Genomic DNA, 27,799 nt, shown 5'->3' with positions numbered 1-27,799 from the left:
TCAGGAGCATAACAGTTCTGTTTTCCTTGTTTTAGATTCTTGAAATTACTCTTTTGATCGCCAGTTACATAAACAACTTCCATCAGCAAAAGGCAGCATTTCACCACCTCTCTGCTCCAGCACTGCTCTCAGCCCAGACCCGGGGACCCCAAGCCAGAATGATGGGAAGCCAGCCTCTTCTGTCAAGCAGCAGACCGACCAAAGGCCCCACCTTACTCTGAAAGCCGGGGAGCCTGAACGTTCACTCCTTGTCCTCCATGCTGTGGCTGTATCAGCTCCCTACAAGTTCCTTTACACCTGGCAGCATGGCAGCCACACACCAGTATTCCAAACTTTAACAATGAAGGGGGTTAGTCTCTTTTATTTGATTCTTAAATATTCAAATAAATATTAACAGTAAAACATAAACACAAAATTTGCCAACACACTGATTTTCTCATAGAGTAAATGAGTAAGAATTCATCATTTTTTCCAACTCCCTTCTCCCTTGTCATCAGACACATTGTGCAATGTGGCTTTTCTTTTCTTTTCTTTTCTTCCCCTTTTTAATATTCTGGCAATCTTTAGATAGGGAGATTCCAAACTCTCATCTGGTAAACCAGTTGATTATTTGGAAATGTTCACTGCCAAAATAGTAAGTGCTATAATTAAATGTGCTTTTAATTAATGATATAGTGTTTGGAAAGGAGTAGAACATGCAGAATAAGAAACAGCTGCAGAGTGGTGTGAGGAGTCCATTTTCAGAGCAGGTGCAGTACATCTTCCGGCTCTATGAATCATCATATGAGAAAGCAGGGTAACGTTAGGTAACCTGAGCCTCCTGTGTGGTATTAGAAAGTATACCCTGTCACCTTTGCAGATCACTGGAGTGTAAAATTTAAAACAAGGTGGTGATTCCTGACATTCCTTGACTGTTCGTGCTGCCCAGGTTCACAAGAATATTGCCCACATTTCACTGTATTTGGTGCTGGGTCATCTTGACCTTGCTTTAGTAATAATATCTTTAAAAACAAAGACAATCCTTAAAGCTTTCCCCCTCACACATTACCTTCTAATTATAGTTTGAAAATAGATTCCCTACACATACATACATATGTATATACAGATAGGGTCTTGCTATGTTGCCCAGACTGGCTTTGAACTTCTGGCCTCAAGCAATCCTCTCTCCTCAGCCTCCCAAAGTGCTAGGATTACAAGTGTGAGCCACCACACCTGGCTCCAGAAATATTTCATTTTATTTTTTTGAGGCAGGGTCTCACTCTGGTTGCCCAGGCTGGAGTGCAGTGGGGCCATCATAGCTCACTGCAGCCTCGACCTTCCGGGATCAAGCAATCCCACTTCAGCCTCTTGAATAGCTGGGACTAGAAGCATGCACCACCATGCCCAGCTAATTTTTGTATTTTTAGTAGAGACAGGATCTCCCTATGTTGTCCAGGCTGGGTCTCAAACTCCTGGGTTCAAGCGATCCTCCCACCTCAGCCTCCCAAAGTGCTGTGATTACAGGCATGAGCCACCGTGCCCAGCCTCAAAAATATTTTTTAAAAGAAAAGAGAAAATAATTCTTCTGTCAAAGGAGGTTAAATTTTAGTTGATAGAGTACTTAAGTGCATTACTTTATTAGGTTATGTAAGTGGTCAGTGTATTCCAGTATGTGTCAAAACAATGTACTTCATATTCGTGATAAAAATGAAACTGTGATAAGACATGAAAATTATATTATTAAAATGTTCAATTGTAATGGTAATCATGAGTATACTTAATTTTATTTATGTATAGAATATTTGTATTTATTTTTTGGACATATATTTATCACTTTGTCATTTTTTTAAACCAATTTGAGAAATGTTAGCTGCTGAATTAATTTGTTGGCCGAGACGTCATATTTTCTTCTTTGCTGCTTTCTCCCTGTGGCAATGTACTGTTCTCACATTAAGTCTTTAAAAAATGTTCCATACTGTATTAGCATCCTTAGAAAGGACAGAGCTAAGAAGTACATTGCTCAAAAAAATATTGTACTTTATTGATAATGACCAAAAAGAATATTTTTTAAACCCCATCAAAATAGATTTCCATTGACTGTTTCCCCTACATCTTTTGAGCCACAGTCGCCCATTGAATAAGCACATTTGTTTTTGAGAATAAACTGGTAACCAATTTATGATGACTCTCAGAAACCTTTTGGCTGGGATACAGTAGAGTGTCTAAGTTCCCAGACAGCCATCTCATAATTAGTTGGTGAGCCAGAGGCTCGACAGAGCTGTTACTTATGTGTGAGGGCTTTATTCTCATGCAGTAGTTTATTCATCATTTGGTAAGCCCCTCCCCACAATCTTCTAATTTAAACAGGTAGTGAAGGCTTAGCTTAAACTGAGTAGTACTTTAGACTAGGCATTTATTTTTGATAGAGCAGAGGTAAAATATTTTGATGGAAGGAAATCAATTTCCTGTAACTGATGATGTGAAAATTTTATTTTCTGGGAAATTATATAGCCATTCAAAAATTCAAAGTATGTTATTATGATTGGTTACAAGAGAATAATGTTACACGTTTAATTGTAATATTTGTCTCCTATCATTTTCTTCCCTTTCAATCATAATAAATGATTTACAAAACCCATTTTGAGCATTACCTTTTGAATAATCTTCAAGAAATACCTAATGTTTTCATTGTCAAAGCTGAGGTGTAGTACTAGTGAAAATGGTAGTTATTACCTCCTTCTCTTGCATTCATGCTTTGTCTTCAGTGTTGCTGTGTTTTATCCATATAAAAGAAAGCTGTTTTGGCAAATTGTAATTTTAATCCATATGTGTGCATATTGATACACAATATATAAATAGGTAAATAGATAGAAATATTGGTTCTCCCATGATTTCATATTTCATATAGTTGAGTTGAATGGACTATGTTCCAAAAATTTGTTTTAAATGTTCTGGATTTTGTGTGTGTGTGTGTGCGCCCTTAAAATCAAATACTATCATAGCTTAGAAATGAATTTAACTCTCAATTTACAAGAGAAGTTAGTCACAACTTATAAAGACCCTCTATTTCAAAAATGTGTTTAATAGTTTGCTGTTTGGATTTTTTTTTTTTTTCATAAAAGAAATACATGTGCTTACATCTACCTGCCAATTTAATAAAAATACACAGTGGTCAAGTTCCTAGAACAATACATTTAACCCTTAATTGTACCTGAAGCATGATCCTGAAGAAGTAACCACCATGGATAACCATGTTTCTCTAGAAAAAGGCTTTACCTGTTGGTGGGATGCCAAGAACATATTTCCCCCACCCACTCCCCCGCCCCGAGCAGCTGATTTCTAGGGAGGGGAGGCTCCAGTAATTTGAAAATTGAGGAAGAGAAGTGACAAGCAGGAAGAAGTGGACAGAGCAGTTTCCCTGCTGCCCACCTGATTTATGCAGAAATGACATCTCCTCTCACATTTCCCCCCAATCTCTTTTCCCTAAAAGAAGAAAGGGATGGCCGGGCATGGTGGCTCATGCCTGTAATCCCAGCACTTTGGGAGGCCGAGGCGGGTGGATCACAAGGTCAGGATCTGGTCAAAAAAAAAAAAAAAGAAAATGATGTTGGCAAAGCACAGGAGTATCTGAGATTACAGGCACCTGCCACCACGCCCAGCTAATTTTTTTTTTTCTTTTTTTTGAGACAGAATCTTTCTCTGACGCCCAGGCTGGAGTGCAGTGGCGCCATCTTGGCTCACTGTAAGCTCCACCTCCCGGGTTCACCCCATTCTCCTGCCTCAGCCTCCCAAGCAGCTGGAACTACAGGCTCCCGCCACCTTGCCCCGCTAATTTTTTGTAGTTTTAGTAGAGATGGGGTTTCACCATGTTGGTCAGGCTGGTCTCCTGACTTCAGATGATCTGCCTACCTTGGCCTCCCAAAGTGCTGGGATTACAGGCATGAGCCACTGTGCCCGGCCTGCCAACATCATTTTCTAATAAACAGAGTAGGGGTGGGAGAGGAAGGGCATCTCTTTCTGAACATGCTGCTAGGTTATATTGTGGTTTTATGAAAATCAAATTACTCTTCTTTAACAGTGGCAGTGGCAAGAGAAGGCTAATTCCCTCTCTCACTATGTGGCTCTAATGAATTCCCAGGAGTTCCTAGGAACTGAATATTGGGTAATACCAGAGGAAATGGCTTAGATGTTATTCTTGAGTTTCTAGAAAATGCTATCAAACTCCAATAAGAGTTGCCTTTTATGAGAGAAAAGTTAACAGAAAGTGTAACCTTAGAAAAGCTTGTGGAGAGTTCTTAGGTTTTGGATCATGTACAGATTATAAGATGTTCCCCTCAGGGATAGGGTATCATCAACACTGCTTTCATGTTCTGACTATTCTACCGAAACTTCTTCACATGAGGTTGTCACTGACCACTTAACTGCCAAGTCCAGCAGACCCCAAATGGTCCAACTATCTGCTGGGTGATATCTCAAACTCACCATGTCCTCTAAACCTGCTTCTCCTGCTCTGTGCCCCTCAAAATTGGTTAAGAGGATCACCAGTTCATCAATCAAGAAAGAAACATTGAGTTTTCTCCCTCTTACCAACGTCTTATTCTCTACTGCCTAGTAATTGTATTAGATAGAACTCTTTTTGCTGTAAATTCCAAAATTCAACTTGAACCAGCTTAGACAAAAATGAGAAGTTGTATTACAAGGATATTAGGATGTCTCATATAATCAAAGAGTAAGCTGAACAACCAAGCCATAAGAAAGGTGAGGACACAGGTAAGCCTTAGGGACAACTAGAACCATGAGACATATGCCAGCGCTTTCTCTTCATATTGATGTGTGTCTGCTACTGTGTGCTCACTAACTACAAAATAATTCATTTAGCACAAAATATGCTAATTTCCTCTAGAGGTAGAGTGACTTGCTTTTCCCAATTCTAGTTTGAAAAATTTCAGGGAAAGACTGGGATTAACCCAGCTCATGTTAGGTGTTTACTCTGAACCACCCCAAACGTACTCATCATTAGGAGAATGCTTAAGTAAATTATGAAAAATCTATGTAGTGAAATATTCTGCAACAATCAAAGTTATGTTTATGATGCATTTTAAAAATTTGATATGGTGCATTTTTAAAATTTGATATGGGGAAATACATGTTAAAATCAGGATGTTAATTAACTTTACAATTAATCTCAACTTTGTAAGGAAAAAGATTAGAATGAAACATATCAAATGTATTTCCAAAATACCTAACAATGATTACTTCCGGCTTATGCTTATTTTACCCTCTTAATTTTCTGTGCATACCTTTTTTCCCCTACAATTAGCTTATATAACTTTGAAAACAAGGGAAAAAAAATTCAAACTCTGCCTGTCACTTTCCTAGCTATTGTTAATAGCCTCCACATGGTCTTTAGATGCCAAAATATCCTTCACGCAGCTGCAAAAAATTATCTCATGAAACTCATGTCTAATCATGGCACACTCCTATTTTTCAACCCTATTTGGTTTCTCATAACCAACACAGTAAAGTTTAGACTACAGTATCCTTCACAGTAGCCCCATCTACCTGCCCAGTTTGCTTTTCCACTGTAGCTCCACCACGTACTTTATATGATCTCACCCCAAACTATTCAGTTTCCCAGATACATCCTGCACACGCCTTTACCCTTCTGCACTGTTGCTCATTCCAACCAGAAAGGAGCATAAAATGGTCTCCTTCTCCTTCCATTCTTACCTTAAGAACAATCTTCACCTACCCAGGAAGGTCACTTTCTTTGCCCGAGTATGAAGGCCTCAAGAGGAATGAGGGAAGAAAGGGGAACTCACCTGCTCAGTCAGACCAACTGAATCAACCCTGAATCAGTGCTGCTGATCAGGGCCCAGCCAGATCACCTTCACTTTCCTTGTTAACAAGCTCCCTCCTTCAAACACCTCTCCCAGTTATTCAAACAAGTGTAATTTTGAAGTGCTAGTACTGAGTACTGTGCCCAGTACATAGCAAGCACTTGGCAAAAATATTAGCTGTTGTTATTGCTATCAATATCAACAGGGCTTCCTAACTAGCATGCAAAAGTATTCTGAAGTTCTAGAACCCAAATCATTACAATTCATTACAATCTGTCCCATATCAGTTTGTGAGCTTAAAGGAGGCTGGCTTAGCACCAGGCTATAGCTGCTGATTCAATGACAGATGTATAAGCCTCCTTTGAAAAAATCATCCTTTCTTCGATGAGCTCTGCTCCCATTAATTCCCTTCCTATGTGCAACTTAGTGTTCTTTGTATCTCCAAAATATACCTAGATGTTGGGAAGATTTTGTTCCTAATGACTCTATCTGAAATAAACACCCTTTTATCAACGATCAGCCTGGTTTCCAGGAATGTGTTTCTTTGTTCAAAGTTACTGACCAGCAGTTTATCACACAATAATAACAAGCATTAAGCAGTTACAATGTGTCAGACACACACGTAAGTTATGTTTTACCTATATTTATCTCATTTAAGATTCACAATCTTTCCCCTTTACAGGATCAGAAATTCAGTGATTTACCTGATGTGGCAATGTGGCAACTTAGCCAGCGTGGCTGAGTCAGAACTTGAACCTAGGTCCATCTCACTCCAAAGCCCTGTGCTTGAACACCACACCATAGAAATCAAGCTGAATAGCAGAGCATTGGAGGGAGGGTATCTCCTTCAAATATTCAGGGTGTCTTAGGCTAGAAAGCGTAGGTCTACTCAGCATTCAACACAGACCAAATACTATCAGTGCCATGAATATTTCACCATCTCCTTCAGGCATAATTAGTCACTTGCCCTAATGCAATTTTTGTACCGCTATACAATAGCTTAGATCACTCACTTCCTTGGGTGCTTATAATTAGCAGAGTATGTCTTTCTTAAAGGTAGCGATCTTTTCTTACTCATCTCTTTATTCCTTATTCTGTGTAGCATAGGGCCTTGCATATTCAGTGATTGTTATTTATTTCAATGTTCGTTATTTATTTGGACACTCCTGGAGATCTATAAAGAGACCACAAAGTTCCAAAAGAAAATAATCTACATTCATAAAGTAAACGAAGTATGTAGGAGATGCACTTGCTTCATTAATTTTTAATAAATACACAATGTGCTATTGAATAAAACTTGAAACAACTAAGCATCTAGAAAGTTGGAAAATATTAAAATTACAGGCTTTATTTTAAATTTTAAAGTGCGAATGTTCCTTGCTTCTAGTAAATTACTAGAAAACAGCTCAAGAGATTGTTACTCCTCTATTCCTAAATCATGGCGATTGGGAAGAAAAAGGTGAAAGATGAGAGAGAGCAAAAACCCCTGGCATATAGTTGATACTCAGTAAAAAAATTTTAAAATAAAAGAACATTTCCAGCCCAGAAACAATTGCTTTTAGATCCCAGGTTTGTGACCCCTTATCATCTCGTTCTGGGAGGTAACAAGGGGTTACTAACTTGGGATCTAAAAGCAGTCCTAAGGCTTGAGGCTGAGAATGAGATGGAACAGGACTCCTGAGAACTACATTTCCCATGATGCCCCTCTCCCCACGCAACCGCGGCCGCGACGTAGCTCCCATGGCAACCCAGAAGGCCTCACTCACAGACTCCTTGCATAGCTCGCCGCCTGATTCTAGGCTGGTCTCTCCTCCGAGCCCGTGACGTTTGCGGCAGCCCGGCCACGATGCCCAGGTATTCCCTGAACTCGGCTTGCGAGGGAAAGGCTGCTGAGAGTATTCCTGGCGAGAGGAAGCCCAGGCGGGACCAGCTGTTGGAAGACTGAGGGGGTGGCCTGCTTGCCACCCGGGTCTGCGTGGTCGGGGACCTAGGAACCAGCCTTGAGCATAAAGATTCTGCCGCAAACAGGAAAGAAAGTTCCCTAGGTAGAAAAGTAAGAGATTTGGAAACATCAGCAACTCCACCCATTCAATGATTGAATAAAAGTTTCTTGCAGGCCGGAGACTACTTCCGGAGCAGGACATTCGGCGATGAGCTAGACCGCAAGGGCCTCCCCTCCGTTGCGGGGATTCGCAGTAATAAGCAAGGGGAAACTTGGAAGGCATTGTGGAAAGTATAACATCACATTGAAGGGGGGAAACGGGAGAGGGTTTGTAAATTATATTCTAGCTCTTCAATTCTATGCTATTCATTTTAATTACCCGTTCTCAAGATATTCCTAAACCACCTCTCAGCAATTTATAAGCACGTCGGGGAGAGGGGTCAGGGAGTGCATCACAGAGCAGGATAAATCTTTTTCTCTCCTTGGGATAGTGTGGGAAATTGTCAGCTTTCCATCACGGGATAATTGGTTACAGTTATAAAGCTATGGTTATACTTAGGATTTCCGCAGGTGACATGGCTGACTGCAGCACCTCCGTCTCTCCTGTCTGCTGGGTATTTGGAAAGCAGATCCTCACGTTTTGAAAGAATGTTGTGTAAATGAAGAGCAAACAGGCCCAAACTGAATTCTGAAGGCTCACCTGTGAAATAAATGCATGAATTTTAGTGCAAACATTTAAGGTCTCCTGTTTTGACCCTTTTTCTTTATTCCTGGTTCTTGAATAGTAATAATTACAAGCCCTCAATAATTTTTGTAATTGTATAGGCCATGCCCTAAACAAATACATATTTTAACAATTATGACAATCTTATAAAAGTGGTATTCTTATTTATTGGCATTTTAGCGATAGAGAAACAATTGAGCTTGGGGAATAGTACAGAGGATTGCATATATTAGGTTCTCAATAAATATTTCTTTAATTAATAAAGGAATGAAGGACTTAAAGAGGTTAGGTAATTTTCCCAAGTTCACATACATAGGAAGTAGCAGAATCAGGCTAGGACCCATCAGGTCTTGCCCATGGTTAGTTTTTAGTTTTAATATTCCATTTTCACTTAGGCTTTAATATATATATGATTTTATTGTGTAAAGTTATATATCTGTGTAAAGAAATGAATGAAAGGATCGTTTTCAAAATGTTTGTGGTTTTAGGGTTTTTTTTTCCTTTAGAGTTTTTTTTTTTTTTTTTGAGACACGGTCTTGCTGTGTCACCCAGGCTGGAGTGCAGTGATGTGATCATGCTCGCTGCAGCCTCGACCTCCGGGTCTCAGGCAGTCCTCCTGCCTCAGCGTCCCTATTAGCTGGGACCACGAGTGCATGTCGCCCACCCAGCTAATTTCTTTTTTTTTTTTTTTTTTTTTTGAGACAGAGTCTTGCTCTGTTGCCCAGACTGGAGTGCAGTGGCACGATCTTGGCTCACTACAACATCCACCTCCCGGGTTCAAGTGATTCTCATGCCTCAGCCTCCTGAGTAGCTGGAATTACAGGCACCCGCCACCATACTTGGCTAATTTTTTTTTTTTTTTTTTTAGTAGAGATGGGGTTTTACCATGTTGGCCAGGCTGGTCTTGAACTCCTGACCTCAAGTGATCCACCCACCTTGGCCTCCTAAAGTGCTGGGATTACAGTTGTGAACCACTGCTCCCAGCCGCAGTCAATTTTTTTTGTTTGTTTTCTTTTCTTTTCTTTTTTTATACTTTAAGTTCTAGGGTGCATGTGCACAACATGCAGGTTTGTTACACATATATACGTGTGCCATGTTGGTTTGCTGCACCCATTAATTCATCATTTACATTAGGTATTTCTCCTAATGCTCTCTGTCCCCCATGCTTATTATTATTATTATTATTATTATTATTATTTGTAGAGATGAGGTCTCCCTATATTGCCTGGGCTGATCTCAAGTGATCCTCCTGCCTCAGCCTCCCATATACTTTTATATTAAAAAAAAAAAGATTTTTTACCCCAAAACATAATTTAAAAAACAAAAAAGAAATGTTTCAGGGAGAAAAGATTATTTGATACACTGGTTTTGTACTTTTCCCATCTTCCTAGGTGACTTAAATGTTTGTGGTTTTCAAGTTGTATGTTCCCAAAAATCATTGTACTTCCATGTGTGTCTGAGAAGCTAACATACACAGCTATGAACCTTAGGGGAAGCCCCAAATAAGACAGCCTCAAATCCTGGCGATAAAGGCTCTGCTTATCAGTTTCAGCATTTTTCAAAGAACTAGTTCAAAGCAACAAAAGAAAAACAAAATCATAGCATGACTAATCCTCAGATGTTTTACCAGATTATTGTTCCTCAGAAAATAATGTTCATTTATTTCATAAATTATACTGAAATAAAATTTCTCTGAGCTTGAAATAAATATTTGAAAGAATTCTTTTTCCCTCAGTTTTGTTTTTTCTGCCTCTCATGTAGTGAAACTCTCTGGGAAATTGCAAAAGCTGAAGTGGAAAAAAGAGGAATCAATGGAAGTGAAGGTGATGGAGCTGAAATTGGAGAAAAATCTGTTTTCTTCATTGGCAGTAAAAATGGGGTAATGCTTTCTTTTTTTCAATTATTGTGATGATTTAACAACCATTGGTAAAACATCTTTTAATACTTTGATTAAAATGTAGATACTTCAACCAGATGACCAATCTGGTTTAGCATGAATTAGAAAGTGCTTGTTATTAATCTAGGAAAAACTATAATAGTTAACAAAATTTTAGAAAAATATATTTAAACTATTTTTTATTTCATGATTTGAAAATATTCAGATCTTCTACCATAATTGAGTATAAAAGCTTGGATTCATTTAAATATCTAAGTCAGTCTCTAAATCAGTAAGTCAGTATCTTAATAATTTTATATTTTAGATTGTTACTTTTAGAAATCTCATTAAAGGAATAATTGAACTATGTCAGTGATATTTGTTACAGGGTTATTAATTATTTTGAAAAATGTGGGGAAAATATGGCAGCATTTCCATTGGGCCTCTGATTGGTAGGAAGAGACCCTCCCCACTTGCTATAAGTCTCTGTTTTCCTTCGCCAAGCGTACAGAAGGGCTTGGAAGTGGCCACACAGAGCAGGAACGTATGCATCATATCTTCATGCAACTTTGCCTGGCCCACAAAGTTCCTGCCAGGAAGGCAAAATGGCTGGTGACACAAAAAGGTCAAGACTTGCCAGATGCAAGATGCTGAAATTCATGTAGTGCCCTAGCTCATTTCTGTGTGGGTTTCAAATTCCTGTTCATTTTCTGTGCTACATGCTTCCACTTAAGCTCATTGACAAATACGAAACTTTAGGAAACTAAACTCTGTATCAGCAAGGTTACATGTTCACTGGGTAACATCAGTTCCCAGGCAGCCTGAGCACCCATCTTGTCTCCAGATGAGTCCCAGAAGGCCCTCCCTGCACAACTGGACACCCTCTATTGGGGGGTTTTATGTACGACGTTAAGATCACATTTATTGGGAGAAATACTTACACAACCATGAAAAAGGTTTTAGTGATATAAGAATATAATCTGAATTGAAAAAGCAGGACATAAATGTCATACATGATATGATCCCAATTATACAAATATGTAAATAAAAAATTCTAATAAAAGTTAGAAATATGGATAGTAAAATTTTAATCACTTAATGTTTTTATTTTGTTTTTAGTTTCTTTATTTTCCAGAGTTTTCATATTGGCCCACTTTTTAAAATTCCAACTTAATTCTTTAAAATAAAATTATCATAGAGCATTTCTATTTTAAAATTTTAATCCAACTATATAAGTATATAGTACATAACACATATTATTTCTTTTTTTTGAGACAGGGTCGTGCTCTGGTTGCCCAGGCTGGAGTGCAGTGGCGCGATCTCGGTGCACTGCAGCTTTGACTTCCCTGGCTCAGGTGATTTTCCCTCAAACAACTGGGATTACAGGCATGCGCCACCATGCCCGGCTAATTTTTCATATTTTTAATAGAGATGGGGTTTCACTACGTTGCCCAGGCTGATCTCGAACTCCTGGACTCAAGCAATCCGCCCATCTCAGCCTCCCAGAGTGCTGGGATTACAGGTGTGAGCCACCGTGCCCAGCTACGTGTTATTCCATGAGTTTACTATTATGATGTGTGTGATTTTCATATTAGGCGTAGTATTAACAGTTTCCTACATTTTATCTTAGTCTGCCATGTAGATACATACATGGATTTAAATAAATGAGTAAATAACTAGTACTAGTCTTATGGTACAAATAAATTTCTATTACAGAAAACATTCTGTACACAGAATATTAGATAGAATGGCTTCTACTAATGGTACTGGTTACTGACTCCAGCATACAAATGTTCACATACAAAATACCACTACTGGTATCCTCTTAGCGCTCTCTGTAACAGTTATCCTTAACTCCTTTGTAGTCATGATACCCTGTTTTTGTCTTGTTTTGTTTGTTTTTTTGTTACTTGTGAAACCACCCCTTTTTCTTGATGGCAATATGCGGCATATACAAGCTGTTTTTCATTTTTAGTAACAAAAGTAATTTTGTGTCTGATGATTTGGGAACTCCCTTAAGATACCTAAAACTTTTGAGGATATTGTTCTTTAAAAAGTTTGTGATTCTGCTGAGTGTGGTAGCTAATGGTTGTAATCCCAGAACTTTTGGGAGGCTGAGGCAGATGGATTGCTTGAGCCCAGGAGTTCGAGACCAACCTGGGCAACATGACAAAACCCAGTGTCTACAAAAATAAAAATAAAAAAATTAGCCAGGTGTGGTGGCGCTCACCTGTATGTAGTCCCAGCTACTCTGAAGGCTGAGGCAAGAGGATCACTTGAGCCCACGAGGTCAAGGCTGCAGTGAGCCACTGTGATTGTGCCACTGCACTCTAGCCTGAGCAACAGAGGGAGACCTTGTTTCAAAAAAGAAAGAAAAAAGTATCTGATTCTGCTTCATGGAGAACGTTACTTTGGAAGATAAAGAGAAGCAATTAATGCTTCTGTTGTTCAATTAATAGTAATCACCCTTTACCAAAGAAGCCAGCTGTCCTGCTGCCTTATCTTTACTCCTTCCAACCAGCTGTTCATCCATTCGGTTGACATTGAACGAACATCTTTTATATCTAAGCATCCTGCTAGACACTGTGGAAACAGGAATGAAAGGCATTCTCTACTGGGAAGGAACTTGTGTATCAGGACTTGTACACCAACAATGACAATACCATGAGACAAATGCTACGGTGGAAAACAGAGAGGGCACTTTACTCACCCCAGAAAGTTGGGAGACTAGGAAATTCTCCTGAAGAGAGTGGTGGCTAAAGCTTGAAGGGTGAGAAGTAAGGAAAGAGAAGTAATTCAGGTGAAGAGTGTGGAGTATTCTAAGATGGTCAAGAAAAATGTATGAAACAGATATTCCAACAAATGGGAGAGAGATCATTCTAGAGGAATGTAACAGCATTGCCAGTCATTGTTGACTGCCATTTTCATGATGGGTGTTAGTTTGATACTAGTCTGCCCAGCGTACATGGATTTTCTCCACCATCACTCACTTGCATGGGTGCAGGCATGGAGGAGGAAGGTGATTACCTGGGGCTGTCTTTGCTGGCTGGGTACAATGCAAAGTGAGGGAGCTCAGGGGATGGCTGATATTTACCAGAGATGGTTGTGATGGTAAACTATGGGCTCTGAGATGGAAAAGGAGAAAAGCAAAGGTAGGAAGAGGCTGATGGAGTAGGAGCGACTGTTGTTTGGGGGAAGAGGGGTATCAATGGACATTTGAAAGCTTTCACTAAGGCCAAGGAATTATTACTGTGGGGATTCCTGAAGTAGTGGTTAGAGAATGTGGTGTTTGTATATGTGATTTTGGAAGCAGTGCAGTTTCCAGTGAAACTGGAAAGCTTCAAGATGTAACCTTGGAAGTGACTGTGGCAGAAATAGAGTGAGGGAAAAGGCCTCCATTGGGAGGCAAATGCACTGAGAGGTCCGGATGTCAGGTGGATTGCCAAGACCCATGTGGGTGTGAAGAAGATTCATGACAGTAGCTGAGAAGGCAAGGGAGATTGTGAGCCAGAAGAGATGACAGCAACCCTGGTGGTAAACTGATAGGAGCCTCTGAGGTTTTTGCAAGAGGAAGGAGGTAGAGTAGTTGTTTGTAGGTGGCACTGGGGAACAAGGAGGACCCTAAAGTATGTAAGGTAGTGAGAATAAATAGCCTCGTTTAACAAGGCTGCAGAGGAAGGGGTCCAAGGTAAGTCATATTTTAGTTAAGGCCAACAGGTGGAGAGAATATTCTGAAAAGGCTGAGATATCAGGGAGTTTGCCAGTCATGGAGTTGAAATCATAGAGTGGAAGGATTTTAGAGGAAGGGAGGACAGAAGGGGATTATTGGGCAAGATTAAGGGATGTGTAGAGAGTTAGGAAATTCAGAGTTCCAGGGATAATGGGTCAGTGGAGAGGGCTGGACATCTGGGGTGATTGAGGCAATGGGAGGGAAGATGGGATTCATTTTGATGGTCTCTAAGCGAACTTGTACTAGGTCAATGTTTCTTGAATTAGGAAACCTACAAGACTATGGCGACATTCTCAGGGGACTACAGTGTACTAATGAATTTTTAAATCTTGGGTTGTAATTTTGATGATAATCTTAAACTTGATTTCAGTTCCCAGATTAGTTTATGTTAATTTGGAATTGTTACCATATAGTACTATACATTTATATGAAATTATAATAAAGGTGATTTAAGGCCAGGCATGGTGGCTGAAGCCTATAATCCCAGCACCTTGGGAGGCCAAGGTGTTCAAGACCAGCCTGGTCAACATAGTGAAACCCCGTCTCTGCTAAAAATACAAAAAATTAGCTGCACATAGTGGTGCATACTGGTAATCCCAACTACTCCGGAGGCTAAGGCATGAGTATCACTTGAACCCAGAGGGGGAGGTTGCAGTAAGCCAATATGGCGCCACTGCACTCCAGCCTAAGCAACAGAGGGAGACTCTGTCTCAAAAAAAAAAAAAAAAAAAAAAAAAGAGGGAGGAGTGATTTAAATCAGTACTAGTGTACCATGAAAATTTGAGGAAATTGGCTAGATATTATTTAAAATTCCTTCCAATTCTTATTCTACTTTCTTGTAGAGTACATTACTTTTTAGGTAATGTAGCCCTTATTAATTTAAAACTTTTACAGCATACTACATATGATACAAGTATAGGAAAATTAGAAAATCTTGATTTTCTTCTTTTTTTTTTGATTTTGAGATAGAGTCTTGCTCTGTTGCCCAGACTCAAGTGCAGTGGTGTGATCTCAGCTCACTGCAAGCTCTGCCTCCCGGGTTCACGCCATTCTCCTGCCTCAGCCTCCAGAGTAGCTGGGACTACAGGTGCCCACCATCACACCCGGCTAACTTTTTTGTATTTTAAGTAGAGATGGGTTTCACCATGTTAGCCAGGATCTCCTGACCTCGTGATCCACCCATCTTGGCCTTCCAAAGTGTTGGGATTACAGGCGTGAGCCACCACGCCTGGCAGAAAATCCTGATTTTCTTAAAAACATTAATTACCTGCAAATCCATCAGCTAGAAATAATCATTATTAACATAGTGATGTCCCTCTACATTTATTTGTGTGTTTCTTTCTCTGTGTGTGTGTGTGTGTGTGTGTGTGTACTTCAAGGAAGCAGGAAAAGTATTTTTTAATTGAAAACAGAGTCATGCTGATCTATTATGAATGTCTTACTATGTCAGTAAGTATATTTCTACATTGTCATTCCTAATAGCTGTATATTCTATTATATGGATTACCATAATTAATTTAGCCAGTCCCCTAATTGGGGACATGTAGGTTGTTTTTAGTTTTTCAGTTTGATGTAACACTAGCCAATAAACATCCTTCAATAATAGCATTTTTATATTGTACAATTCCAGTTATTTTTTAATATATCTCATTACAAAAAATTTATTCAATTTGATCATATTCCAGATATAATGTGGAATAATTATCTTTTTTGTCAAAAACTATGGGTTTTTTAGTAAAAACAAAAACACATATAATAAGTGTTCTGTGTTTTTGGCAATCCAGAGTTTTCCAAATTATTTTCTTGGGTGGAGCTCTCCCTGCTGTTTCTCTTTTATCTGTTTCCTTGCAAGGGGTATTTTGTTTACAAAAAAAAAAAAAAAAAAAAGGGGTTTTACTGTTTTTAAAAAATGATATAAACCACTGAGCTAGTCCCTGGCTAAGCTGTGAAGTTAAGTGGCATGACTAGTGGTAGGAATTAGGCCAGAACCTGTATTTCCTTACTCCTAAAAAGAAACTTGGGACCGGGCGTGGTCGCTCACGCCTGTAATCCCAGCACTTTGGGAGGCTGAGGTGGGCAGATCAGATGAGGCCAGGAGTTCAAGACCAGCCTGGCCACCATGGCAAAACCCTGTCTCTACTAAAAATACAAAAATTACCCAGGCATGGTGGCGTGCACCTGTAATCCCAGCTACTCGAGAGTGTGAGGCACGAGAATCACTGGAGCCCAGGAGGCAGAGGTTACAGTGAGCCAAGATCATGCCACTGCACTCCAGCCTCGGCAACAGAGTGAGACTCTGTCTCAAAAATAAAATAAAATAAAATAAAATAAAAATAAACAGAACTTGTAATAAGTGCATCCTCTGGACTTAAAACAAATTACTCTAATGCAGTATCTGAATTGCTTACTTTGAACATATTTACAATGTATCCTTTATTTGTATGTTACCTTTTTCTTTATTTCCACTTCAACAATTGGAATTAAAACATTTTGAAAGACACTAAACATCAGCTTAACCAGTAATTAACATTGATGAGTAGAGAAAAAATTTAAGACAGTTGCCAAGTTGACCACTTAAGTGAGGTATGATTTGCTAGTGTTTGTCATCTGTGGGACTTTATAATTATAATAATAGCAGTGTAGTTACTCTGTGATGGAAAGTTGACAGTTAACTTTTTCCACTTATCAAACTTCAGAACAATTCTGAAAGTTTCTAGTTTTTAGTTTCCAGGTAATTTATCATTCAATTGATTAAAAATCTATTTTGGGTCACAATTATGAACAATAATACAATTTTTACATATGAATGACATTAACACAGTATTCCTTCTTTTTTAATTTCCAGGGAAAGACTACTATTATTCTAAGGTGTCTTGACAGGTAAGTGTCATGTTAACCTCTAAACTACAGTTATGCTTATTCTAGTTGTACAGGGCAAGTTACATCTAAAAGACATAAGGAAGGGGAACGATTTTAAGACCCAAACAAAATATTTAATTCTTAGCAAATCCTTAGTATAACCTTTAAGAGTGCCTTTAAAGATAAAACTAACAATAAGCCAAAAATTATTTGAGACTAATACTGGATTTCCCTATTTGAGGGAGAAATGCTACTGTAATGACCCAGCCTATAATAGTATTTACCCTCTTTTTGGCTATGCTACTCTGGTATTTAAATTATTTTTATTCTACCTAATCTACAGTTATTTGAACATTCATTGTAAGCTTTAGCTGCTCAGGGGTACATTTTTGAAGCACAGTGTTGGTCCTCAAACTGGATATTTTATCATTTCTTTTATATATTTGCTAACGTATGCTGTAGAAGCAGGCCATCAGATTAAGATTTAGGATTATGGGCCGGGCGCGGTGGCTCAAGCCTGTAATCCCAGCACTTTGGGAGGCCGAGACGGGCGGATCACGAGGTCAGGAGATCGAGACCATCCTGGTTAATACGGTGAAACCCCGTCTCTACTAAAAAGTACAAAAAACTAGCCGGGCGAGGTGGCGGGCGCCTGTAGTCCCAGCTACTTGGGAGGCTGAGGCAGGAGAATGGCGTGAACCCGGGAGGCAGAGCTTGCAGTGAGCTGAGATCTGGCCACTGCACTCCAGCCTGGGTGACAGAGCGAGACTCCGTCTCAAAAAAAAAAAGATTTAGGATTATGATTGTTAGATGTTGCAGGAAGCTGATGAGGAAAGCCTTCAATCATTTTTGGAAGATATTTCTCTGTTCCCTTCATTTGAATACATATATCTTATAACTTCTCCAAAAATCATCAAAAGAGATGGAATTTGGTGTTAAGGTCACATTAAAGAAACATCACTCATTTGAAAAATATTATTAAAGGATACAAATAATAAATTCCCGCTTTGGTGTAATTCCTTTCACCAACAATATTGTTTCTCAGAGGAACTATCAACAGTAACACCTGTTTTATCTTTCTATCTCCAGGAATCATGGGTCTTTTTAGACCACATTTAGATGTTTCCTGTCATAAACAGATCATCTAATACAACACCAGCTTAGGATAAAATACAACAAAATAGTACATTGAGTTGAAAAGTATTAATTTCTTTCTTTCTTTTTTTTTTTTTATTTGAGACGGAGTTTCGCTCTTGTTGCCCAGGCTGGAGTGCAATGGTGCCATCTCGGCTCACCGCGACGTCTGCCTCCTGGGTTCAAGCGATTTTCCTGCCTCAGCCTCTCGAGTAGCTGGGATTACAGGCATGTGCCACCACACCCAGCTAATTTTGTATTTTTAGTAGAGACAGGGTTTATCCATGTTGGTCAGGCTGGTCTTGAACTCACAACCTCAGGTGATCCACCTGCCTTGGCCTCCCAAAGTACTGGGATTACAGGCGTGAGCCACCACGCCCAGCCCTGAAAAGTATTAATTTCAATTCCTCAATAGTCTGCTTAGGAAAAGGTTAATTTTCTAAACTATAGGTTAAATATCAGATCTTATAAATTTTGTCTTAAAAGTAGCATTTTGCTTGATAAAATTTCTTTTTTTTTTTTTTTTTTTTTTTTTTTTTTGAGACGGAGTCTCGCTGTGTCTCCCAGGCTGGAGTGCAGTGGCGTGATCTCGGCTCACTGCAAGCTCCGCCTCCCGGGTTCACGCCATTCTCCCGCCTCAGCCTCCCAAGTAGCTGAGACTACAGGCGCCCGCCACCACGCCCGGCTAGTTTTTTGTATTTTTAGTAGAGACGGGGTTTCACCATGTTAGCCAGGATAGTCTCGATCTCCTGACCTCGTGATCCACCCGCCTCGGCCTCCCAAAGTGCTGGGATTACAGGCTTGAGCCACCGCGCCCGGCCTGCTTGATAAAATTTCTATCTTTCAGAAAATATAACCAAACATTACTCTCTATATAATATATTCAAAAGATATATGCAGGGGTGATATTCAAAATATTTAATAAACATAATTATGTAAGTTACAAATTTAAAAATCATTTCTCTTTCTTCTCCAATCTGAGGATAGATATGGGGTCGGGCGCAGTGGCTCATGCCTGTAATCCTAGCACTTTGGGAATGCAAGGCAAGCGGATCTCTTGAACTCAGTAGTTCAAGACCAGCCTGGCCAACATAGTGAGAACTCGTCTGTAACGAAAGATACAAAAATTAGCTGGGCGTGGTGGTGCACACCTGTACTCTCAGCTACTCAGGAAGCTGAGGTGGGAGGATTACTTGAGCCTGAGAGGTTGAGGCTGCAGTGAGCTGTGATCACGCCACTGCATTCTAGCCTGCATGACAGAGTGAGACCCTGTCTCAATAAAATAAAATAAGAAAGTAAAATAAAGATATGTACCAATATAATTTGGCCTTAAAAAGGAAGGAAATTCTGTCACATGCTACAACTTGGATGAAGCTTGAGGGCATTATGCTAAGTGAAATAAGCCAGAAACAGAAAAAACAAATATTGGGCTGGGTGTGGTGGCTCACACCTGTAATCCCAGCATTCTGAGAGGCCAAGGCGGGCAGATCACTTGAGGTCAGGAGTTCGAGATCAGCCTGACCAACATAGTGAAACCTCATCTCTACTAAAAATAAAAAAATTAGGCAAGCATGGTGGTGGGCCCCTGTAATCCCAGCTTCTTGGGAGACTGAGGCACAGGAATCACTTGAACCTGGGAGGGGGAGGTTGCAGTGAGCCAAGATCGTGCCACTGCAAAAAAAAAAAAAAAAACAAAAATACATATGTGTGTGTGTGTATATATATATAGTATGATTCCACTTATATATCTAGAATAATCAAACTCATAGAAACAAAAAGAATGGTGGTTACCAAGAACTGGGGGAAGGGAAAACGAGAAGTTGTTTAATGGGTATGGAGTTTCAGTTTTGTGAGATGGAAAAGTTCTCAATATTACTGAATTGTACACTTAAAAATAGGTAAGATAAATTTTATTTTATGTGTTCTTTACCATAATAAAAAGTTAAATATATATATACACCATAAAACTGCTTACCAGCAATATAAGCTATAGTATAAATAATTCAACAAATTGTTTTAATATTTTCCTAATCATTACTGATTTTAAGGACTTGTTGATATAATTTATTAACTATCACTATCTAAATGATGCCTATATTTGAGCTGTGATTTAAGATAAAGAACTGCTAGAGAACTGCATTAAAGTCTTGCATTGTTTTTGTTTTCTTGAGACAGGGTCTCTCTCTGTCACCCAGGCTGGAGTGCAGTGGCATGATCTTGGCTTATTGCAGCCTCAACCTCCCAGGCTCAAGTGATTCTCTCACTTCAGCCTCCTGAGTAGTTGGGACTACAGGCATTTACTACCGTTTTTTGTAGAGACAGAGTTTTGCCATGTTGCCCAGGCTAGTCTTGAACTTGTGGACTAAAGCAATTTACCTGCCTCAGCCTCCCAAAGTGCTAGGGTTACAGGCATGAGCCACCATGCCTGGCCAAGTCTTGCATTGATGTTGTAATGTGACAGTCATTAGATTCCTAGCTCCTCACATCATGGCTGAATATAAACCCAGTGTCACTTTGGGAGGCCAAGCGGATGGATCATGAGGTCAGGAGATCGAGGGCATCCTAGCTAACATAGTGAAACCCCGTCTCTACTAAAAATACAAAAAAGCAGGAGAATGACGTGCACCTGGGAGGCAGAGCTTGCAGTGAGCCGAGATCACGCCACTGCACTCCAGCCTGGGCGACAAAGCGAGACTCCGTCTCAAAACAAACAAACAAACAAAAAAAAAACCCAGTGTCAGTGCTTCCTGCATGGCCTGGATGTGGAGATCTTGTGCCCAGCATGGCCATCCACACTGCTAGCCTCAACTCATTCTCTACGTGCCCCAGCAGTGCCTTTAGGGGCTACCACATTATGCATGCGCCGTTAAAATCCACTAAGATGGTGTTTTGCAGGTTTATTTCTTTTGTATATATAATTTATCTCAATGCTATTATACAAGGTAACTTCTCTACTAATAAAGTTTTTAAGAGGAAGGAAAAATGAATCAGGTAAGATGGTAGCATAAGAAACTAATACCACCTACAATGATGATACTATCTGCCTTTATTTTACAGAGATGAGCCACCAAAACCAACCTTAGCTTTGGAATATACATATGGAAGAAGAGCAAAAGGGCACAACACAGTAAGTGTCTTTTAAAATGACATTGCTATGCCCATAGATGGGAAAGTAATACTGCTAACTTTGTTTTACATTTTCCATCTTATCTGTAATCAATAAACATATCCAGTTGTACACTTCATAGCTGTCTGCCATTAAACTTGAAATGCAGTGTGGCAGATAGAAGCCAACCCAAACTGTGAAAAGATTTTAGCCTTCTCATGTATTATGTCTTAAAATGCTATAATAAGATACCTTTTTAACTTTATTGTGCAGTTCATGAGAATAGTGTTGTGAGTTACTTTCAGTCTCTCAAAAATCTGCTAAAATATAGGTTTGACCTGTGGAATATTTATGAAAATATACTGTTTAAAATCTAAATTACTAGCATTTAAAAATGCATCTTGAAGTTGATAGTACCAGTTGAGATCGTATGCCCTACTTGATTATAATCCTATTTTCACTTGTTTTAATGTCTCTTTAGAGGAACATTATAAACTCTTCAGGATAGAAGGAGGGTTTATAGTATATGTTGGCGGGGGGAGGAGTGGGGAATTCCTAAATAGAATCTTTTTGGAGTTGTCACCTGAAAAGAGGTCATTTCTTAAATAAAGTTAAGTGTGTAGAAGGACAATCTAGAATGGAGCATCCCGCTACTCCCCTAACAAAGGCACATTTTTATACACTGACTTAGTCCAAATGTTTGCTCATTAGTAGACAGTATATAAAGAGATAAAACTTCCTATCGTTGCTTCCAGGATTCACCAACGAAAGTGGGTTATTAAAACTGAAATTTAAAGAAAAAAACATAATATATAGAGGTACAGGAGAACTTCATTTTTGTGACTCACTTGAATTTTGACACAAGTAATAAGCCTAGAAATGTAATTATGCTTTTCATTGGAAACTTGGAGACAGCTCTCATAAGCTTAACCATTGAGAAGAGCTCTAAAAACTTCCCTTTATCAAATTGTGAATTGAGGGAGATTTTCCAGTGAATAATTATTTTCCCCACAAAAATTAATGATTCAGATATGAACAGCCAAACAATTGTAGAGATTGCAAAATGAAATTTTGTCAAAAATCCAAAATAATATATATTCATCTAAAACTTATTTTATTGACATCCTGTCTCTTCCAGGTTCATGGGAGTAGATACATAAAAACTTGTGTGATTTTTTTTTTCCTAAACTTTGTACTGTCAAGTGGGATATTTCCATATTCATTCTGGAAGCATCATATCTTTCTCAGATTTAATTCCCTAAGAGTCCTAAATAGAAGTATTTTGTCAGCTCCTCACACAATTTCAGTGACCTGAAGGGTCTTCAGTGTCAGGATAGAAGCAGAAATGCCATTAGCCAACAATCTAGGAACGTCTTATGGAATAGATGGTCCTATTTCTTTTCTTTTCTTTTTCTTTCTGAGACAAGGTCTCACTCTGTCACCCAGGCTGGAGTACAGTGGCAGGATCATAGCTCATGGCAGCCTCAAACTCCTGGGCTCAAAGAATCCTCCCGCATTAACCTCCCAAGTAAACTGCCCCCACAAATTCACTACAAGCATGCACCACCACACTCAGCTAATTTAAAAAGATTGTTTATAGTGATGGAGTCTCACTGTGTTGGCCAGACTGACCTTGAACTCCTGGCTTCAAGTGATCCTCCAGCCTTGGTCTCCCAAAGTGTTGGGGTTTACAGGTGTGAACCACTGCACCCAACCCTAGATGATCTTATTTCTGAACTTCTTGGCTGCCTAGCCCTGTCAGTTTCCTATTATTTTGAGGGTCCTATAAAAAAGAGAAGCTATTGTTTGATCTCTTGTTCCCCCACCTACCATGTATTATTGTCAGTGGTAGCCTGTCAGATTCTCCACAGGAATCAGGAACAAATCGTCTGCTTATACTTTTGCTCAAGTAATCTTGATCCGCAGCCAGGACTGCCATTTGTTCGTCCCTTTTCTTTATGCCTTACGTGTGTCTAATTCATTCTGCGAGCTTCTGTCTTCCTAAACAGGAATGTTTTCCTATTCACCTGTTTTATTTCTGTCTAGAATTATAAATGTTTTCCAAAAAATAATACCAAATTTGCTCAACGGGTTAATTTTTATCTAAAGTCTGCATAAGTGTATGCCACATATGTTATTTACAAGATTGACACACTGTTTATTGTATTACTAGAATTAAGGCATTTGTGTACACATATAGACAATTCTGAATATTTCATCATTTTTCTTTAAAAATAGGTGCTTTGGTGCATTTTGAGGGATGGAATAAAGGAAAAAATTTTGACTGCCAAGAAAGGGTTGATTAAAGACTACAATATTTTATATGTATAATTATTACTGGCAAGTGCTAATGACATGTAAGAAGTACTTAAAATTCAAAAAATCAAAAATGTTTGTTTTTCAGCCAAAAGATATCGCCCACTTTTGGGAACTGGGTGGAGGAACCTCTTTATTGGACTTAATCAGCGTCCCCATCACAAGTGACACCTTACGGTAAGTGAGCCAGCTCCAGGAAAAGCTGTAAGCGCACAGGAGTGTCCCTAGGAGAAATATGAGTTGGCTTTTCTCAGTCAGAATTTTGGGGCACAGTTTTATGTTGCTGACGGCTTATGCCCACTTCCTTTCTAAATGCCTAAATTGTAATGCTTTCAAAGAAGTTTTAAAAGAACCAAGATTTTGGCCTGTGCTGAACTGAGATAGCTGACATTCCTCCTAGTAACATATTTTCCAAGCTGAAAACAAACAGACAAAAAAAAAATACATCAAATTACACTTGGGCAATGAATTCATTTTGTAAAAATAAATTTGAAAAGCTTAATTCTTTCCATTATCCATCTCAGTATGAGTTAATTCGGCTCTGAGTTTTTTTCTTCAGCTGAGTATTATAAGCTACCTTTGAATTTAATGCTAATTTACATCCTTGAAGCTTCATTTAAAGGAAGACTATATGTCGGAGAAGAGAGAAAGTCTCTCCGTTTGCTGACCTTAGAGAAATAAAACTTAGGGGAAACCTCAAAACGCTTGAGTGATGTTTTCCTGACAGTGACTCCCACATGTTGGCCAAATGTGTGGAAAATTGTGACATTTCTTACAATGTTCCTGGGAACTGGTCTTAGCTAAGAAAAACATATTTTTTTAATCTGAAGTATTTTGTTCTTAGAGTTTAACATAAACCATTGCTGCTGCCTGGATCAAATACAAAGGGCTTGACAATTAGTTGTTACATGTTGGTCATTAAGCTCCTTGGAGGATGGAATTATTTCTTGTTAATGGGACTGTTGTTTTTCTAGAACTGGCTGGATACAGTTGGCTTTATTTTGTCTTTTTTTTTTTTCCTTTTAATGAAGTATGATTTACTTTCTTTCACTTATTACAAAAGTAATATATGCTCATATAGAAAACTTGTAAAAATACTGAAAGACACAAAGAAAGTAAAAGGAACCAGAATCACATTAAAAAATAACCACTTTAACATGTTGAGGTATTTCTTAGCCTTTTCAATATCTGTAAATAGACTTTGTACAGGTTTGGGATATTTTATATACATATTTAGATCTTGCTTTTCCACTTTTAAACACTTTTCCCTATGATATTATTTTTCAGAAACATGGAATTTTACAGTTAGATAGTTTTTCATTTGTCTCTCTTTAATGGAGACAAATAAGTGAAGCTGCCTGGGAATAGTGCCTAGTGGTGTGGTTGAGAAGAGATGGTGAGGGGCCAGGTGCGGTGACTCAGGCCTGTAATCTCAGCACTTTGAGAGGCCAAAGCTAGAGGATCACTTGAGGTCTGGAGTTCAAGACCAGCCTGGGCAACATAGTGAGACCCCATCTCTACAAAAAAGTTAAAAAATAAAATTAGCTAGGCATCATAGCATGCCTCTGTAGTCCCAGCTACACAGGCGGCTAAGGCAGGAGGATTGCATGAGTCAGGGAGTTTGAGGCTGCAGTAAGCTATGATCATACCACTGTACTCCAGCCTGAGTGACAGAGTGAGACATTGTCTCTTTAAAAAAGAGAGAGAGAGAGAGAGAGAGAGAGAGATAGTAAGGGGAGGAGGAGCTTCCAGTTAAGAGTGGCCAGAGGCTGAAAGGGTGAAAATACAGTAGCTGGCTCTTACCTGGGTCGGAAGTTGGCTCCTATTCAGCTGATTTGTTATATTACCTCTCTCCCCTTCTCAAAGCCCAAAAGGTTTTGGCCTGCTGGGATTGTGGAAATTCTAGGTTCTGCAGGAAGCCAGATCATCCTGAGGGTTAATACCTCATTTGTGAGGTCTTGGTCTCCCTTTCCCTGGAGCCCCAGGACAGCTGGGACCTGCTTTAGGAAAGAGGAAGGGTCAGGGTTATGATCAACAGAGGGAAAGGGAGCCATAGGCTTGGGTCTAAAGTAGGTTGCTGAGTGGTTAAATAATTCATGGAAAACATTTCATTCTTCATGTGGTTGCTAATCTCAAAGTGTTTTTGACTGGAATTCGTTTGACACATAATTTCCTTGTGTTGGATGAAGTCCCACAACTTGAGAAAACAATATTGCCAAATACTGTTAGATACTGTTTATCTCTGAAATAACCGCTTATAGAATTATAAATGCATTGAACATTTCCACAGACTTCAGACAATTGGTAATAGAACATTTCCTGTAGTCTGAATCTCTGTTTTAAGAGTTTATTAAAAAGAAATTTGGGGCTATCATTTGCTATGAAATAGGTAAAAAGTAACAAAAGTATTTCCAAATATACTGTAAACAAAAATTTTAATCTTAGAAAAATTTGAGTAGTTTAGTTTTCTTTCACTTAAAATAATTTTTCACTTGAAAAAAATAATAAATTTTACGTTATATCCATTTCATCACAATGAAAAAATGTTAAATCATAGTTGAAACATAACCATACCAAAACCCTAAAAATAAAATTAGTACAATTAAAAATGTATATATTATTTTTACAGTTAAGCAAAACTGTTTATGAGCTTATTAAAATGACATAAATATAATTGCCTAGACCATGTAATAACGCAATAATTTTTAGAAAATTTGATAATTAATGTATAAAAGACCACTTTCTGAATTTAGACCAACAGAATTGTTACTGTTTTGCTTGAATTATACAAAATAGCCTGTTTACTTGAACTAAACAAAATAATTAAATAACATTATAATTTTGTGCTATGTCTTCTAGCAGAATGTTTGCTGTGTTGATCAAGGATATATTGGTTATATTGGAGATAATCCTAAACCATCAAGGATTATGGTTCTACATACTTACTGTAACCATTTTTTAAAATACTCCTAGATTTATATATGTTTAGTTTTTATTGTGGTAAAATATACATAGCATAAAATTTTAGTCATTTTTAACTGTGCAGTTCAGTAACATTAAGTATATTCTCATCACCATCCATCTCCAGAACTTTTTAATCTTCTCGAACTGAAACTCTTTACCTATTAAACAATAACTCCTTATTTTTCCCTCCCCAGCTCCTGGCAACCCTCATCCCTACTGCCTGTCTCTATGAATTTGACCACTCCAGTACCTCATATAAATGAAATCATTCATTATTTCTCCTTTTGTTATTTATTTGTATCATATAGCATAATGTCTTCAGGGTTCGTCCATGTTGTAGTATGTGTTAGGATTTCCCTCACTTCTAAGGCTAAATAATGTTCCATTGTGTAAACAAATAACCACAGGTTAGTTATCCATTAATCCATGCAGGAACATTTGGGTTGTTTCCATCTTTTGACTATTGTGAGTAATGCTGGTATGAACACTGTGTACACTATCTGTTTAAATCTCTTCCTTCAATTCTTTTGTGTATAGACTCAGAAGTGGAATTGCTGGATCATCTGGTAATTCTATGTTGAATTTTTTGAGGAATCACTATACTATTTTCCACAGCGGCTGCACCATTTTACATTCCCATAAGCAATGTACAGGGGTTCTAATTTCTCTGTATCCTCGCTAATACTTGTTATTTTCTCATTTAAAAAAATGTTTTAGGCCAGGAGCGGTGGTTCACACCTGTAATCCCAACACTTTGGGAGGCTCAGGTGAGTGGATCACCTGAGGTCAGGAGTTCGAGACCAGCCTGGGCAACATGGTGAAACCCCGTCTCTACTAAAAATATGAAAATTAACCGGACGTGGTAGTGCACGCCTGTAACCCCAGCTACTCGAGAGGCAGAGGCAGGAGAATCACTTGAACCCAGGAGGCAGAGGTTGCAGTGAGCTGAAATTATACCAATGTACTCCAGCCTGGACGGTAGAGACTCCTCCACCAAAAAAAAAAAAAAAAAAAAATGTTTTGATAGTAGCTAGCCTAATGGATAGGAAGTTGGACATCTTTTCATGTGTTAATTGGCCATCTGTATACCTTCTCTGGAGAAATGTCTGTTTGAGTCTTTTGTCTTTTTTTTTTTTTTTTAATGTAGTTGAGATGGGGTCTCGCTATGTTGCCCAGGCTGGTCTTGAACTCCTGGCCTCAAGCAATCCTCCTGCCTTAGCTTTCCAAAGCTCTAGAATTACAGACATGAGCCACCATCCCTGGCCTCTTTGCCCATTTTTGAATGGGAATGTTTGTTTTCGTTGCTGAGTTTAGGTTTATGTTTGATGT

The 27,799-nt window shown here is 38.8% G+C and overlaps 2 protein-coding genes and 1 long non-coding RNA gene across 15 annotated transcripts in view; 2 read left to right on the top strand and 1 right to left on the bottom strand.

Moving 5' to 3' along the window:
* PLEKHH2 (pleckstrin homology, MyTH4 and FERM domain containing H2) overlaps nt 1-2,617 on the top strand; it is a 125,247-nt gene extending 122,630 nt beyond the window's left edge. For all 5 annotated transcript variants that reach the window (XM_028831707.2, XM_015112245.3, XM_077959659.1 and 2 more), the window contains one exon: nt 36-2,617. In XM_028831707.2, the coding sequence (XP_028687540.2) occupies nt 36-221 (186 nt within the window). In that variant the 3' untranslated portion in view covers nt 222-2,617. The remainder of the gene's footprint in view (nt 1-35) is intronic.
* Nucleotides 2,452-26,828, bottom strand: LOC106992922 (uncharacterized). Its single transcript, XR_013402802.1, has 5 exons — nt 26,721-26,828; nt 25,310-25,506; nt 8,317-8,461; nt 7,586-7,860; nt 2,452-3,555 (listed from the first exon to the last, which is right to left on the bottom strand). It is a non-coding gene; the product is annotated as an uncharacterized LOC106992922 (long non-coding RNA).
* DYNC2LI1 (dynein cytoplasmic 2 light intermediate chain 1) overlaps nt 7,580-27,799 on the top strand; it is a 55,381-nt gene continuing 35,161 nt past the window's right edge. For 4 of the 9 annotated variants that reach the window (XR_013402799.1, XR_013402798.1, XR_013402801.1 and 1 more), the window contains exons 1-5: nt 7,580-7,673; nt 10,247-10,364; nt 16,937-16,971; nt 21,142-21,211; nt 23,595-23,683. Coding sequence is in view for 2 of the 9 variants with exons in the window: in XM_015112255.3 (XP_014967741.1) it covers nt 7,666-7,673; nt 10,247-10,364; nt 16,937-16,971; nt 21,142-21,211; nt 23,595-23,683 (320 nt within the window). In the remaining 7 variants the exon portion in view is untranslated. Of the gene's footprint in view, nt 7,873-7,932; nt 8,053-10,246; nt 10,365-15,470; nt 15,541-16,936; nt 16,972-21,141; nt 21,212-23,594; nt 23,684-27,799 lie in introns of those variants that run through there. The other 5 variants (XR_013402795.1, XR_013402800.1, XM_077959667.1 and 2 more) reach the window with 3 other exon arrangements.

This window comes from Macaca mulatta, chromosome 13, assembly GCF_049350105.2.
Source record: "Macaca mulatta isolate MMU2019108-1 chromosome 13, T2T-MMU8v2.0, whole genome shotgun sequence".
In the NCBI taxonomy this organism is placed as follows: domain Eukaryota; kingdom Metazoa; phylum Chordata; class Mammalia; order Primates; family Cercopithecidae; genus Macaca; species Macaca mulatta.
Note: the sequence above shows the minus strand (reverse complement) of the source record. Positions and strands in the feature narration are given on the sequence as shown.